At 38.3% G+C, this 13,398-nt stretch overlaps 3 protein-coding genes across 3 annotated transcripts; 1 reads left to right on the forward strand and 2 right to left on the reverse strand.

Annotated features, from left to right (window-relative positions):
- Positions 1-1,111: 1,111 nt before the first annotated feature.
- Positions 1,112-9,290, forward strand: LOC111792680 (bifunctional dethiobiotin synthetase/7,8-diamino-pelargonic acid aminotransferase, mitochondrial). Its single transcript, XM_023674231.1, has 14 exons — positions 1,112-1,970; positions 2,780-2,950; positions 3,249-3,510; positions 3,958-4,038; positions 4,665-4,785; positions 5,795-5,940; positions 6,309-6,403; positions 6,648-6,763; positions 6,838-6,978; positions 7,316-7,449; positions 7,539-7,670; positions 7,993-8,127; positions 8,249-8,361; positions 8,839-9,290. Exons 1-14 carry the CDS (start codon positions 1,261-1,263, stop codon positions 9,041-9,043), a joined length of 2,562 nt encoding a protein of 853 aa, XP_023529999.1. The 5' UTR covers positions 1,112-1,260; the 3' UTR covers positions 9,044-9,290.
- On the reverse strand, positions 9,227-11,351 carry LOC111792681 (F-box protein PP2-B10-like). The gene is made up of 3 exons (XM_023674232.1): positions 10,732-11,351; positions 10,002-10,120; positions 9,227-9,918 (listed from the first exon to the last, which is right to left on the reverse strand). The coding sequence occupies exons 1-3, from the start codon at positions 11,029-11,031 to the stop codon at positions 9,399-9,401; spliced, it is 939 nt and encodes a 312-aa protein (XP_023530000.1). The 5' UTR covers positions 11,032-11,351; the 3' UTR covers positions 9,227-9,398.
- Positions 11,352-11,762: 411 nt separating this feature from the next.
- LOC111792682 (F-box protein PP2-B10-like) lies at positions 11,763-13,372 on the reverse strand. The gene is made up of 3 exons (XM_023674233.1): positions 12,958-13,372; positions 12,451-12,569; positions 11,763-12,360 (listed from the first exon to the last, which is right to left on the reverse strand). Exons 1-3 carry the CDS (start codon positions 13,273-13,275, stop codon positions 11,907-11,909), a joined length of 891 nt encoding a protein of 296 aa, XP_023530001.1. The 5' UTR covers positions 13,276-13,372; the 3' UTR covers positions 11,763-11,906.
- Positions 13,373-13,398: the final 26 nt, after the last annotated feature.

Below are 13,398 nucleotides of genomic sequence, written 5' to 3' on the forward strand. Positions count from 1 at the left end.
AATTCAAAATTTGTTACTTTTCTTTTCTTAAAATTTAGTCTATTAGTTTCCCTTATATAAAGATTCCGTGTTTTCTTATATGAAAATTTAATGTTATATAATAAAATGAAGTCAAACAAATGGTTAAAATTTATTGAAAGTATACAAATTAAAATGAAATATTTAAAAATATAAAGACAGAAATGAAATGAAATTTAATATATAGGAATCAATTTAAGCTAAAAAAAAACATGGAAGAAGTTGTAGTGTTGTTACTAAAAGCAGTTGACTATAATATTAAATGCTAGAGGTAGCAGCATAGCTTGAAGAAGACAGGGGGGTAAGGTGAGGGATTGTTGTCACAGAGCTTGACTCCATGGATGTAGCGATTGGAGAAAGAAGATTTGGTAGCCATTCATTAATATTTTTATGCATTGCTAAAACCCAAAGTCAAATGGGTTGAAAAAAAGACCAAGGAATATGCATGGATTCGGAGTGGTTGGAATGATAATGTTCTTGTTTTGGTTTTCTATGTTAATCATTCGCATTTCATCGTTCATTTTAAGTTTACCTCTTGTCTACAAACAATATAATTCTCTGTCTCATATTTGTATAATTATAATGTTTGTTGTTCATTGCTACATAATCATTATAAGAATTTCGAATTTTGTAGATGCTTTAGAGATGTCGACAAAGATTTTTTCGACTTTTGGAAGGTGTCAACAAAGATCATTCTTATCCTATCATCATATTTTTGGAAGGTGGTATTTGTTTGGTAAATCTTGTAAAAGTCCGAGTTCACTGCTAATAAATAATGTTGTTCGTTTTGGCCCGTTACTTATAGTCGTTAATATCACAATTTTTAAAATGCTTATGTTAGGGAGAGATTTCCACACATTTTTACAAAGAATGCTTTGTTAACCTCTCTAATTGATGTGGGATTCATAATCCACCTCTCTTAAGGGTTAGCATCCTTATTGACATAACACGTCTGATTTTAATATCATTTCTAATATTACAAAGCCAAGTCATGAGAAATGTGGGTGCCTTTACATCTTCAACCAATAGGAGATTAGAGGTTGTGGGACTGCCAGTGGCCACTGGTGCAGCATATTCATAGTCCAATTTCTCTGCTTCTTTCTGTTTATGGCTAACCTACTTTCACCTCCCTGGTCCCATCTCTTTCCCTCCACTGCTTCAAACTCTTAAACCCACCTGCAGCTGCGAAACCCAAATTATCCATTCTACCCTTGTTCTGTTTCACGTCTCCCCACCACCATCATGCTTCGCCTCCGCCGCAGCTGCCAACACTTTCGCCGACCATTTATCAAATTCCTATCCACTGCCGTCACTCCTCCGCCTCCTCCCCACCTCCCTCTCTCCCATCCCACTTACACTGTTTGGGGCTCCAACACTTCCGTTGGTAAAACCTTAGTTTCCGCCGGCCTCGCTTCCTCCTTTCTCCTCTCCGATTCTCCCTCCCAATTCCTCTACCTCAAGCCCATACAAACCGGCTTCCCTTCCGATTCCGATTCCCGTTTCGTCTTCCAGAAGATATCCTCCTTATTTCAACGCCGCCAAGCTCACCTCTCCCTTCTGGCCTCCGACCACGTTCTCAAGGCCTCTCTCCCCGTACTTAACTCCGTTTCCGGTTGCGGAATTGTCAATGGTAACGAATTGGCAATGTGTGACCTGGGTCGGTATGAAGATCAGCTATTGGTGGGACAGGAATCGGGTATAGGTTCGAGACTAATCTGTAAGACCATGTACGCATGGAAACAGGCAGTGTCTCCGCATTTGGCAGCTGAAAGGGAAAGCGGGCCGGTGGACGACGCCGTTGTGCTACAGTCGCTGCAGAGTTGCTTGACTACTGGATTGGAAGCGAGTGGCGAGAGTGATGATGCAAAAACCAGAGCCATGTGTCTCGTCGAGACAGCCGGTGGGGTTGCTAGTCCAGGCCCTTCTGGGTCCCTTCAATGTGACTTATACAGGTGCCTTCAAGATTCTATTATTGTTCCACGTAGTATTGATTATTCTACTAGTACTTCACTGCCCTGCCCTGCCCTGCTTTTATTTTTAAATTAAGGACGGAGCATAGCATAGGAAGAATTTCACCGATTGCAGAAATGGAAAATGCCACGAGAAAATTTCAGTTCTAAGCGCTATTGTAATTGCCAAATATTTAACTAAGCTGAATTCGTCTCGGTTGGATTCTGGATCTACTCCAGTTGTTCAATAATTCTTTTGAAATGAACAGTTTCTCTTAACGTGTTTGTTTACAAGAGCTGGACCTCTCTGTCGCTCGCATTGTGGGTACACCCTGTTGTGATAATGAATATTCTGTTTTTTCTTCATCCTCTTACCCCCATTGGCGGCAGGACAGTTCAATTAAATTTTCAGGCTAGAATTGAGAATGTTAAGTGGATTTGTTTTTTTGTTCTTTATATTCTGTTTATTTGAAATTCATAGAGGAACTTTTAGTGAGTAGGCAATCATGGATAAAAATTAATCAGTTGACATATCTGATCATTTTCCTTCAGAGAATGATCATATTTAACACGATGAAATTTTGCTCTGATACCATAACAAGTGTAAATGAAGGAGAAAGAGTTATATTAATATCGAATAAACTCTATCCTAAAGATGATACATCCCTTAAGTATATACAGACAAGATTAATGAATAACAAATACAAATGCAGCTATTACAAACTTTAACACATAAACTAGTATGAATCATAGGTATTAGCGGCTAAGTTTACTTGAATCCTGAATTTCAGATTTCTATTTCATTCTATCAGGCCTTTTCGTTTGCCCTGCCTTCTTGTTGGTGATGGTCAGCTGGGTGGTATTTCTGGAACAATTTCAGCGTATGAGACTTTGAAACTTCGAGGTTACGATGTTGCTGCCATTATCTTTGCTGATAATGGGCTTGCTAATGAAGTGCCGTTAAGCTCTCATCTTCGAAATAGGTAAATTGCAGTATTTTTTATTTTACTTCGTATGAGGGAAGTACACATGCACCGTCGTGGCAGGCGACGTGCTATTCTATGGCATTGGTGTTTCTTAATAGAAATAACTGTATTAAAAAAAATTAGTTGCAGAAGTGTAAGTGCTAGAAATTGTCAAAGGAAGGTGGATAAAGTGGCCGCTAGTGTGACATCATGTTATTTCATTCCCCCTGACGACTTTTTCTAATCTACGGTTATAAATTTTCACTTCAATTCATATTTCAGCTTTGAGGCATGTTCATTTACTTTTTCCTTTTAGGGTGCCAGTTCTTGTGCTACCTCCCATTCCAGCTGATATAACAGACGACCTGATGGATTGGTTCGATACCTCTCGGAACGTATTTGATTCTCTGAAGGAAATATTGTTATCAGCTCATTCAAAAAAAATTAATTACTTGCGAGAAATGCCTAAAAAGGCAATGAATGTCTTTTGGTGGCCATTCACCCAGCATAAACTTGTGGCAGATGAAGCTGTTACAGTAATTGATTCTCGCTGTGGTGAGAACTTCACTGTTTTCAAGGTGCAACTCAGCATTGCTGTTACTGAATGATATATTTACATATAGTTACATATGTTTTCTGCTTATAGTCTTATACAGTTGGAGTCTCCGTGCATATGGGTGCATATTCGTGGATGTCTGCATTTTTATTTTCAAAATTTTAATATTAGTTTGATAAAATTTATTCAATAAAAATTATATCCAAGCGTGCAAGTCTTTATTTATGCAAATATTTTCCACAATGTGAAGAAATTGTAACATCACTTAGGAGTAGAATTTGTCTAATAGATCTGTGTTGAATACTAATTTTGATCTTTTGACTTCACGTATATCAATTATTTTAATATGCTGCCTTTGAAACTGACACTACCTTGATTCCGCATGCGTGTATGATTTTTCATATTTGATTTGCACGTAGCATACAAAATTATAGTAACATATTATGTTTGCACTGCATGTTCTATATAGGATCAGGGCAGTGAATTTATGACTCAACAATTTGATGCCTGTGCCAGTTGGTGGACACAAGGCCCTGATGCTGCCTTACAGGTCAATTCTTGATCGTTGTTTCTTTTATTTCTCTATGCATTTAAGTTGTTGCAGTTAGTGTTATTGGTTTCATTTAGTTTGAAGTTTTGGCTATTCTCTCAATTTAAAAAAATAAAAAGGTGAAGAACAAATACCGTAATCCCAGTGTCCTTTTACCTTCCCTTATCATTTCACAACTGCAAACATGGATGTGTATTAAGGGTATATATTAATCACTATCTAGTTTGCATGTCCAAGGAATCGCGGTTCTAACTAGAGTGAATCAGGAAGAATTTGGAGGCAACTAAAGAATGATGTTATGTGACAATTGCTTATAACATTTGATTGTTAGAAAACTCAGGTTTTAGTATCTTAGACTCATTCTTACTAGCAGAAAGTTAAATAATCATTTTACTTTTACTAGTAATCTTTGTTGTAGATTCATAATGTCATCAAGGCTTTTTTGTTAAACTACTTGCCCCTTTTCATTTCTTTGATCGTAATCTTGAAATGATAAACTACAGTGCTCCTTTTTGCTCTTATGATATATCTATGCATATAGCTGTGGAATTCTTATATTTCATTGTAATAGCAAGCATACCCCCCATGTTTTTGCTTTAACGCACCTTCTGTTTAGGTGTTCTCAGACTGAGCTAGCAAGTGATATGGGTTATGCTACTGCAAGATTCGGGCACGTAATGTTTCCAGAGAATGTGTATGAACCAGCTTTGGAATGTGCAGAGCTTTTACTTGATGGTGTTGGAAAAGGTTATTACCTTACTGTTTTAACCTATTTTTCCATATAGTCAGGTCATGTATTTATTAATTCTTCGCAAATTTAGGCATGTTCCATATTGATCACTTATATGTTAGATTTTTCTGACTCCCAATTACCATACTACTCTGCAGCGTAAAATTTGATTCAGTTATAAATCAGATACCCATAATTGAAATAGTTTGCCATGGAGTTCACATATGGTTAATTATTTGTCCAGTTCATATATTTCACGATCACCTCTTCCAAGATAAACTTAATGATCCTAGGCTCGAATAAGAAGTCCTTGACTGCAACTGTACCTTGTAAATGGACATCTTTAGTTACCTTAAATCTTATTGATAGTCAGCGGATACAAATAAGAAAGTAGGTTGGAAGAAAGAATAATGATAGTGGTTGTTGAATGAGAGAGAAGGGTTATTTCTTCCATCCTATCTTTTTTTTTTAATTGGTTCTTCCTTCATATTTTCTCTCTGCTTAGATCCGTTTGTTTTTGTTAGATTATTATGTATATTGCGGATAAATAATGCTTAAAACTTAAGATATTTATTTTATAATTTCCATTGGCACGTACAAATTGTTATGAGTGGCTTTGAGAGGTTTGAATTTTCTTATCTGAATTATCTTTGATTCCAGAAAAAGGTATTCACGCCTATAAATTTTCTAGCTAAGAAGTTAATCTATTTGTTGTACAGTTGTACTAGACACCAGATTAGTAATTGTTATGTGAAATGTCAACCCATTTGCCTTTTCACTTTCGGTTTCGTTGTAAGTGTCTTAACTACACTGATAAAATAAAATGGAAGCGAGAATAATTGAACGATGAATCATTATTAACTGAATAAGTGATTCGAGGATTTTGTAATCTGGAAGTATTGTGCAAGTTATGCTAACCTATAGTTCCAGAGGAGGGATGTGTTAGCCTTTTCCTTCATTTTATTTTCTAATTGTTTCGACTAGTTTATACACCTTCATTGTACATCAAGACTCCATTTTTTGCAGGTTGGGCTTCTAGGGTGTATTTCTCAGATAATGGATCTACCGCTATTGAAATTGCACTAAAGATGGCCTTTCGGAAGTTTTCTTTTGACCATGGAATCCATGATGCTCAAGAATGCAACGCGGAAGCACCGCGTCCCGAGCTTATGGTAAGGTGGTTGCAATAAATCTATGCTAGAGAAGTTTATGGGATTCTCTGTATTGTTCATCATGATTAGGAGTACAGAAAACTCTCTTCCAAACTCAAGGACATAGAGTAGTACAATCTAACAGACGTGTCGTCAGTGGTTTATTATTGCAATAAGCACCCTTTTCCTATCTAATTATATCTTCACTTTAGCAGAGAATGCAAAATATCTAGGTAGTACTTGGCTACCCATGGTCTGACTACAGAAATTCATTAGTGTGTTCCACATGTTAGTTTGACTGACACTGAATTATAATCACGCACAAAATTATGGTGCAAGTTTTTTGAAAGAACTTTTGTCTGTGACATTATAAAGATTTACTATTCCAGGTCTTGGCTCTCAATGGATCATATCATGGTGATACATTAGGAGCTATGGAAGCACAGGCACCCTCATGTTATACAGGCTTCCTGCAGCAACCATGGTATAGATTTTTGTATTCAGAATTACGGTTCCTTATAGACTGCTGCATCTGTTAACACAAGAAGATTTTAGTTAACAGATCAAAGTGTAATTCAAACTATATGTTAACAGAAAACCGATAGTTTGTTTAGCCCATTCCTTGGACTTTCATCTGTTAACAAAAGATTTTAGTTAATGCACGAAAGAGCTTAATACTGAAGATCCTTGGGAACATGTTAATATCACTTTTTGCATAATCACAACAGGTATTCTGGAAGAGGTGTTTTTTTGGATCCTCCTACAGTCTACATGCACGGAGGTAAATGGTATCTTTCATTGCCAGTTGGATTGCAGCCAGAGAACATGATGCCTGAGAGTGTTTGTAAGTGAATATAGTTTTCCCCATTAAAGTATATCTCCTTTTTTGTATTATTAATATAATGTTATTTCTGTCAGTTTTCTGTTCACGTAATGAGGTATTTGATGAGAAGAGGGACAGTTCAGATTTGGCTGGAATCTATTCGGCATACTTGTCTCAACAATTATCAGATTCTTCAAAGTTCAATTCATTACTTGGAGCACTAATTATGGAACCAGGTAACCTCATGTATTACCATTATAAACCAATTCCTTTATCTCATTTTGAAAATGCTTTTTCAGATGAGGTTTTAAGACTAATTCATGAGATGGAGAATGTCACGATCAAAAATATCAATCATGTTGGGATTCTGGGTTGTGGGTGGGATGGGAAAGATATTATGCCATATATAATAAGTCTGTGTACCTCCGATGGAATTACAGCATTGGTGTTCCAGGATTTTTATCTCCGGAGTGTTTATGACTCTGGTTATGTACACGTGAGTAGCTTAACTAACAACAACCGCCGTTTCCTTTACTAATTGTTTTATCATATATCCTGGGAATTGTTATATAGTAATACAAGGTGCTGGAGGAATGCATATGGTGGATCCTCTTTTCCAACGAGTACTTGTGAAAGAATGCAAAAGGCAAAAGATTCCCGTCATCTTTGATGAGGTTTTTACTGGTTTTTGGCGCTTGGGTTGTGAGGTTCGTAGCCATTCATCTTATTAAAATTTCATTTTCTGGTTGGAACCAATAACATTGAAAGTTTAATTCAAACTATCGGTTCCTTATAGACTGCTGCAGAGCTGCTTCATTGTGCACCTGATATAGCCTGCTTCGCAAAGCTGATGACTGGTGGAATTATTCCGTTATCTGCTACGTTAGCTTCAAACTCTGTATTTGAACCCTTTATTGGTGACTCTAAGGTAATTACTGCCAGGGGTGCGATTATTATCAACAATGTCTCTTTGTCATCGTTTCTGTCTATGATACGAACATCATCTTATGCCAGTTTATTTTTATAATTTGAACTTTTCCCAAGGCAGCATTCTTATGAATTTTCAATTAGTTCTAGTAGTGCTCGATCAAAATTTATCTGCAGACTTCTGAATGTGGTTGATGTGTATGATTCCATTATGATCTGCGTGGATTCCCTTAAATCTCTAATCATAGCTGAAATAAGCTTGCTCGTACAATTTATGGTATCTACGCATCGGTTTAAATCCCTTTTTCATCTTCATTTTATAGCTTGAGGCCCTTTTGCACGGACACTCGTATTCTGCTCATGCTTTGGGCTGCACGGCTGCTGCTAAGTCCATTAAATGGTTTAAAAATCCTCAGACGAACCAGAATATCAATTCTGAAGGGAAATCGCTCAGGGAGGCAAGTGCAATCATATTTTTATTTTGTTCTCAGTTGACTCAATACAAGGTCATGTTATACTTCGAAGGTCTTGCCAAGATTCTTTTGCTTTCTTGATTCATTTGTTCCTTAACGCTTACAGTTATGGGATGAAAATTTGGTTCACTTGATCTCATCACATCCTGCGGTGAAGAGAGTAGTCGCATTGGGAACACTCTTTGCTCTAGAACTTAAAGCAGATGGCCCTGATGCCGGGTATGTTCGAGCCTCCTCATCTACTTAAGTTTTTCTTTTAGCATTGTTATCTGTCTTATTGCAATAGATGTCCCCTGCTATGCATCTGTCTTCCAAACAATAGTGCCATGCGTTATATTTGGATCTTTGAATCCGAAGGGTACATCAAAGAATAAGAAAATTCAACCTGATATTCTGTTTGCTGGCTAACCCTTCCGGAAGAGATCGACAAGGGATATTCCTTTTTGGGAGCGATTCATCCTTTCCAGTGGCTACATTTATGTTAAGTCTGGTCGCACTTTAGTTCAGCACCCATAAAAAATCCCGAAGGAATTCCAATCATTCTTGTTATACTCTAATCATTCTTGTTATACGCTCGTTCCAACCTTATGCCTTTTATAGCCGTCCCAAACAAATTTCCTATTTCACTAGGAGTTATGATATGTGGGTCAGTGAGTGAATAGAGGTTGATATCTTAAGTTGATTGGTTTTGAACAGGTATGCATCCCAGTATTCAAGATCTCTTCTATTAAAGCTTCGGGAAGATGGGATTTATATGAGGCCATTGGGCAATGTCATATACCTTATGTGCGGGCCCTGCACAAAACCAGATATCTGCAGCCAATTACTCATCAAACTCCGTAGCAGATTGGATGAGTTTATCAGCGAGTCCGCCGAAAGCTTGAAATCCTGTCATTCATGAAAGACGGCAATACCACTATTCTGTTGGGCGTTTTTGGTGGCTCTATTAGTAACCTTTTAATGTAGTTAGTGCAGTAGTAGCTCATGTTGCAAGCCTGATTGATTGAAATGTCTTATGAATATTGACTTAGCTTGAAGCTTTTCTTATTGGTTGTCATCTCAAAAGAATAGTGAGAACAGGGTATTATCAATTTTTCAAATCTTGACTTTCAAGGTGAGAAATGAAAATAGTAACATTTAGGTTGAAATGTACTAGCTGTTTACTTACCTGTCCTATGTCCATATACAAAGCAAAGTTTTCGGTGGTCCCATATTTATTGCATTACCGAAGTTCACAACACTCCATCTGTGATCCATCATCTATGCAGAACTGACTTTTTAGGCCTAATCTCTATCCCTTGAACGATGAGGCCACACTTGGAATAATTGCAATTAACCTCCTTCAGAACCATCTCAACTTCATCATCTCCACCATTATTATGAAACTCTCCCATCTCGATTTCAAACCAACCGTCATGTCTTTCCTTTGGCAGCGCCATCCGTGACATGTTAATTCCAGGCGTATGGGTTTTGCTTCCCATCCATCGTAAACGTTGGCGATGTCCAGGCGCATTGCTTCCCATCCATACTAAACGTTGGCGCTTACGTTGGGAGTTGTCTAAATAAGGGTCCAAACCCACACTAATGGTGCAGCAATCACCACCAACGATTCCCACCTTGGCATCAGCAGGAACTATATCGAACCCATAATATCGTTCATTCATTTTAAACACGAAGTAAGCTGCATAAGTCGTTGCAGCAGACAACATTTTGCAGCTTATCTTTCCACGCAACTCAACCCACCACGCCTGGAGGAGAACAGCCACCTCCCCGAACCTGATTCTCACACCCACGTTATAAGGACAAAGTAAATATTAGAAGCAGAAGGAAAAGAAACAAAGGGGATTTGAGAGTTAAACCTCGACTCAGGATGTGATATCCAAGTCCAATAGTCAGGGGTGTCGGTCCAAATAATCTTCAGGTCCCTTGCTCCAAGCATTATGCACTTTTTACCACTCCATTTGTCCAATGAAAAGCTCTGCCAAACGCCATCCATTGAACCCACTCAGCTTATAAAGATGTACTTATGAACCAATTTATACAATCAAATAATCCATACCTTGAAACTTTACCAAGGGAAGATAACAAAAGTTTCTTGCCCTTCACATATTGACTAGAATACAAGAAATTTGATAATTTCGATAGCTTTTGTTGAAGTTTAAACGTTAAAATAACCCAGTAGCTCAAGCATAGTATGTATAAATCTCAGATCATACTTCTCTACGGATTCATATTTGTACATACAGAAACAGTATATATGTGGGATACAGAAACAGTACTCTACGGATTCATATTTGTACAACAGAAGACATTTTTATCTGATTAAACAAGCATCTAATTAACAAAACATATTTAATACTTATTTGGTGGGCTATTTTTATAATTTGATTAGATTAAGCAGGAAAGAACCAAATCTATAAGCTTCAACTTTTCACCAATGAATAACGAACTTTGGAAATAATTTTGTTGGCGAAGGTATTCGAAAAGAACGCCTGAGAAGGAAAGAACTTCTGATCCGACGATGGGCACAGGCGGAGGAGTAGGAGATGGATTGCGAATTAGAAAAATTAGGGGAATCAGAAAGGTTACCTTGTTGCCGTCATCAATCAGCAGTGGGCAGTCGCAGAGGGAGAAAAAGATCTCCTTTTTTGAACTGGAGATTGGATCAAATTTCAGGTCACTGGTTTTCCTCCGAGAAACCAAAGATTCCCAATCGATGGGCAGGAAGTTGTTCCATAAGATGTCCGACTGCGCCGCCGCATGGAAAGTCCCCGAAACCGCCGACGATCTGCAGGCATCCGATGGAGTCGTCAGCGACAAGATGTTAGCCACGACTCCTTCTGGCATCGAAGATAAATAAATAATTCCTTCGCTCTCTTCTTCTTCCATCTTTCTTGGCAGTCTGAATGAGTAATGAATTTTACTTTCGGGGACAAACGGATAATATATCTATTCTCCTTCCAACCTACGCCAACATCTGACCATTAATTATATATATGTATATATTTGAACCAGTTATGTCTCTGTCCGACCGACGGCTTAAATTTGGGGGCATCCTGGTAGGAAAGTCCATGACTCGTGAAGAGATAAACCACCAGAAGCAAGTAAGAAAAAGTCCCCCCTATTTACAAGTAGAGCACTACAAGCACCAAAGCTAACCATATTTTAGAGGGAAGAATAACGATCTACTTTCTTTCATATTCATGTTCAGAATAAAATCAGGTTATCTTAACGATCTACTTTCTTGAACTAGTGTGAACGGTCTAAACTTCTATCCTGATTTCTTTCTTTCTTTCATATTTGTAAAAGGGGAAGAAATTTTGAGGCAAATGATCAATGTTGGTTCAATGTTGGTTCAATGTCTTACGATGTTAAGCTGCTAGCATTCTTGTCATGCTTGGCCAATCAATTCTTGGTGGCAAAGTGTGCGAGGCAATCATATTCTCAACGAGGCAGCTGACACTCTCTGTAAGTTAGCAATCCTCTCTCTCCCGTGTAGCAACCTCATCCGTCACCTTCCCTTTGAAACTCCCTTGAAATGCACCCATGTACTCTTGAAGTAAAAAGCCAGTCGGCTAGCTCTCTATCTTTTATCTTGTTAAGCCAAAGAAAGAGGAAAAGAAAAGTTCCTTAGAACAATTCATTTCACTGAAATATTTTTTGAGGAAAAAAATTCGATCTTTACCCTAAACTACAAGGTGTATAAACGTTGAAATTGGTTGAAATTTGAAACTAGGCATCTAGTTTCTTGAAGTTGTAACAATCTATGCAGGGTTCATTTTGGGCCTAATCTCTATACCCTGAACAACGAGGCCACTCCTGGAATCAATACACTTAACCTTCTTAAGAATGATCTCTACTTCATCATCTCCACCATCAATACGAAACTCTCCTAACTCAGTTTCAAACCAACCGTCATGTCTCTCCCTTGGCTGCTCCAACCTTGATAGATTGCATCCTGCTCGTGGTACGCGTCGGCCTCGCTGATGAGGATTGTCGAAATAAGGGTCCAAACAAACGCTCTTCATATAGTGTTCACTACCAACAATGCCCACCATGGCATCGACATGATCTATATTGAACCCAAAGTATCTACGTTCCCTCGTCCTGAACACAAAGTAAGCTACATAAGTTGTTGCAGGAGACAACATTCTACTGCTTATCTTTCCTCGGATTTCAAGCCACCACACCTTGAAGATGACAAGTACTTCTGTGAACCTGATTCTCACACGCACATTAAAAGGCAAAGTATCAGAATTGGGATCAAGATAAAAAGTGGGATTTGAGCCAATCGTTTAGGCTTAAAACCTTGACTTAGGATGAGATTCCCAGGCCCAATAGACAGAGGTATCGCCCCAAACAATTGATAGCTCCCTTGCTCCAAGCATTACGCATTTCTTACCACTCCGTTTGTCCAAAGAAATGCTCTGCTACATACCAATGATTGTACCCACTCAATTTATGTGCATACAAAGAAAAACTGTACAAAAGATGGGAACATGATCATAATGTCTTTCTGTTCTTTGAGAATCAAATCTGGACCTAAAATTGGAGTCGGCGGAAGCTTAATTCTCCCAAACACAACTTTTTCATATCACAGTTCATGTTTTCTGGATTTTGAGTAAACCTTTTCAAGGATAATCACAAAAGTTTTTGTAGGAATCGAAATAACTTCGAAAGTTCATGTTGAAAATCGAGTATGTCTATAAAAACCGAGCATGACGGCAAGGCTAGAGTAACACTTGTCTCCGCCGACAACTCACGCAACTCCGGCCACCATTAATTTAGAGAAATTGGGGGAATCAAAAAGCGTACCGTGTAGCCATCGTCAATTAGCAGTGGATTGTTGCAAAGGGAGAAAAAGATCTCCTTCGTCGACCATGTAGTCGGATCAAAATTCAGGTCATTAGGTTTCCGCCGAGAAATCAAATCTTCCCAATCGGTAGGCAGGAATCTCTCCCACACGATATCGGACAGCGCCGCCGCATGGAAAGTACGGGAGACCGCCGATGACCTGCAGGCATCGGATGGAGTCGTCAGAGACAAGATGTTAGCAATTGCTCCTTCTGGCAGAGAAGAGAAATCCGCAATTTCTCCGTCCTCCGTTCCCGTCCTCGTTTCATCCTTGTCCATGATGAATCAGGAACAGAACTCTATTTCACTGTTTCTTAAAACAGAAAAATGGTGGCGAAGGGATAGTTTCGTTCGAGTGATGTTCTACAGATATTAATTGATTTTATTTATCGTTATCTTTTA

Source organism: Cucurbita pepo, chromosome LG04 (assembly GCF_002806865.2).
Source record: "Cucurbita pepo subsp. pepo cultivar mu-cu-16 chromosome LG04, ASM280686v2, whole genome shotgun sequence".
Classification (NCBI taxonomy): domain Eukaryota; kingdom Viridiplantae; phylum Streptophyta; class Magnoliopsida; order Cucurbitales; family Cucurbitaceae; genus Cucurbita; species Cucurbita pepo.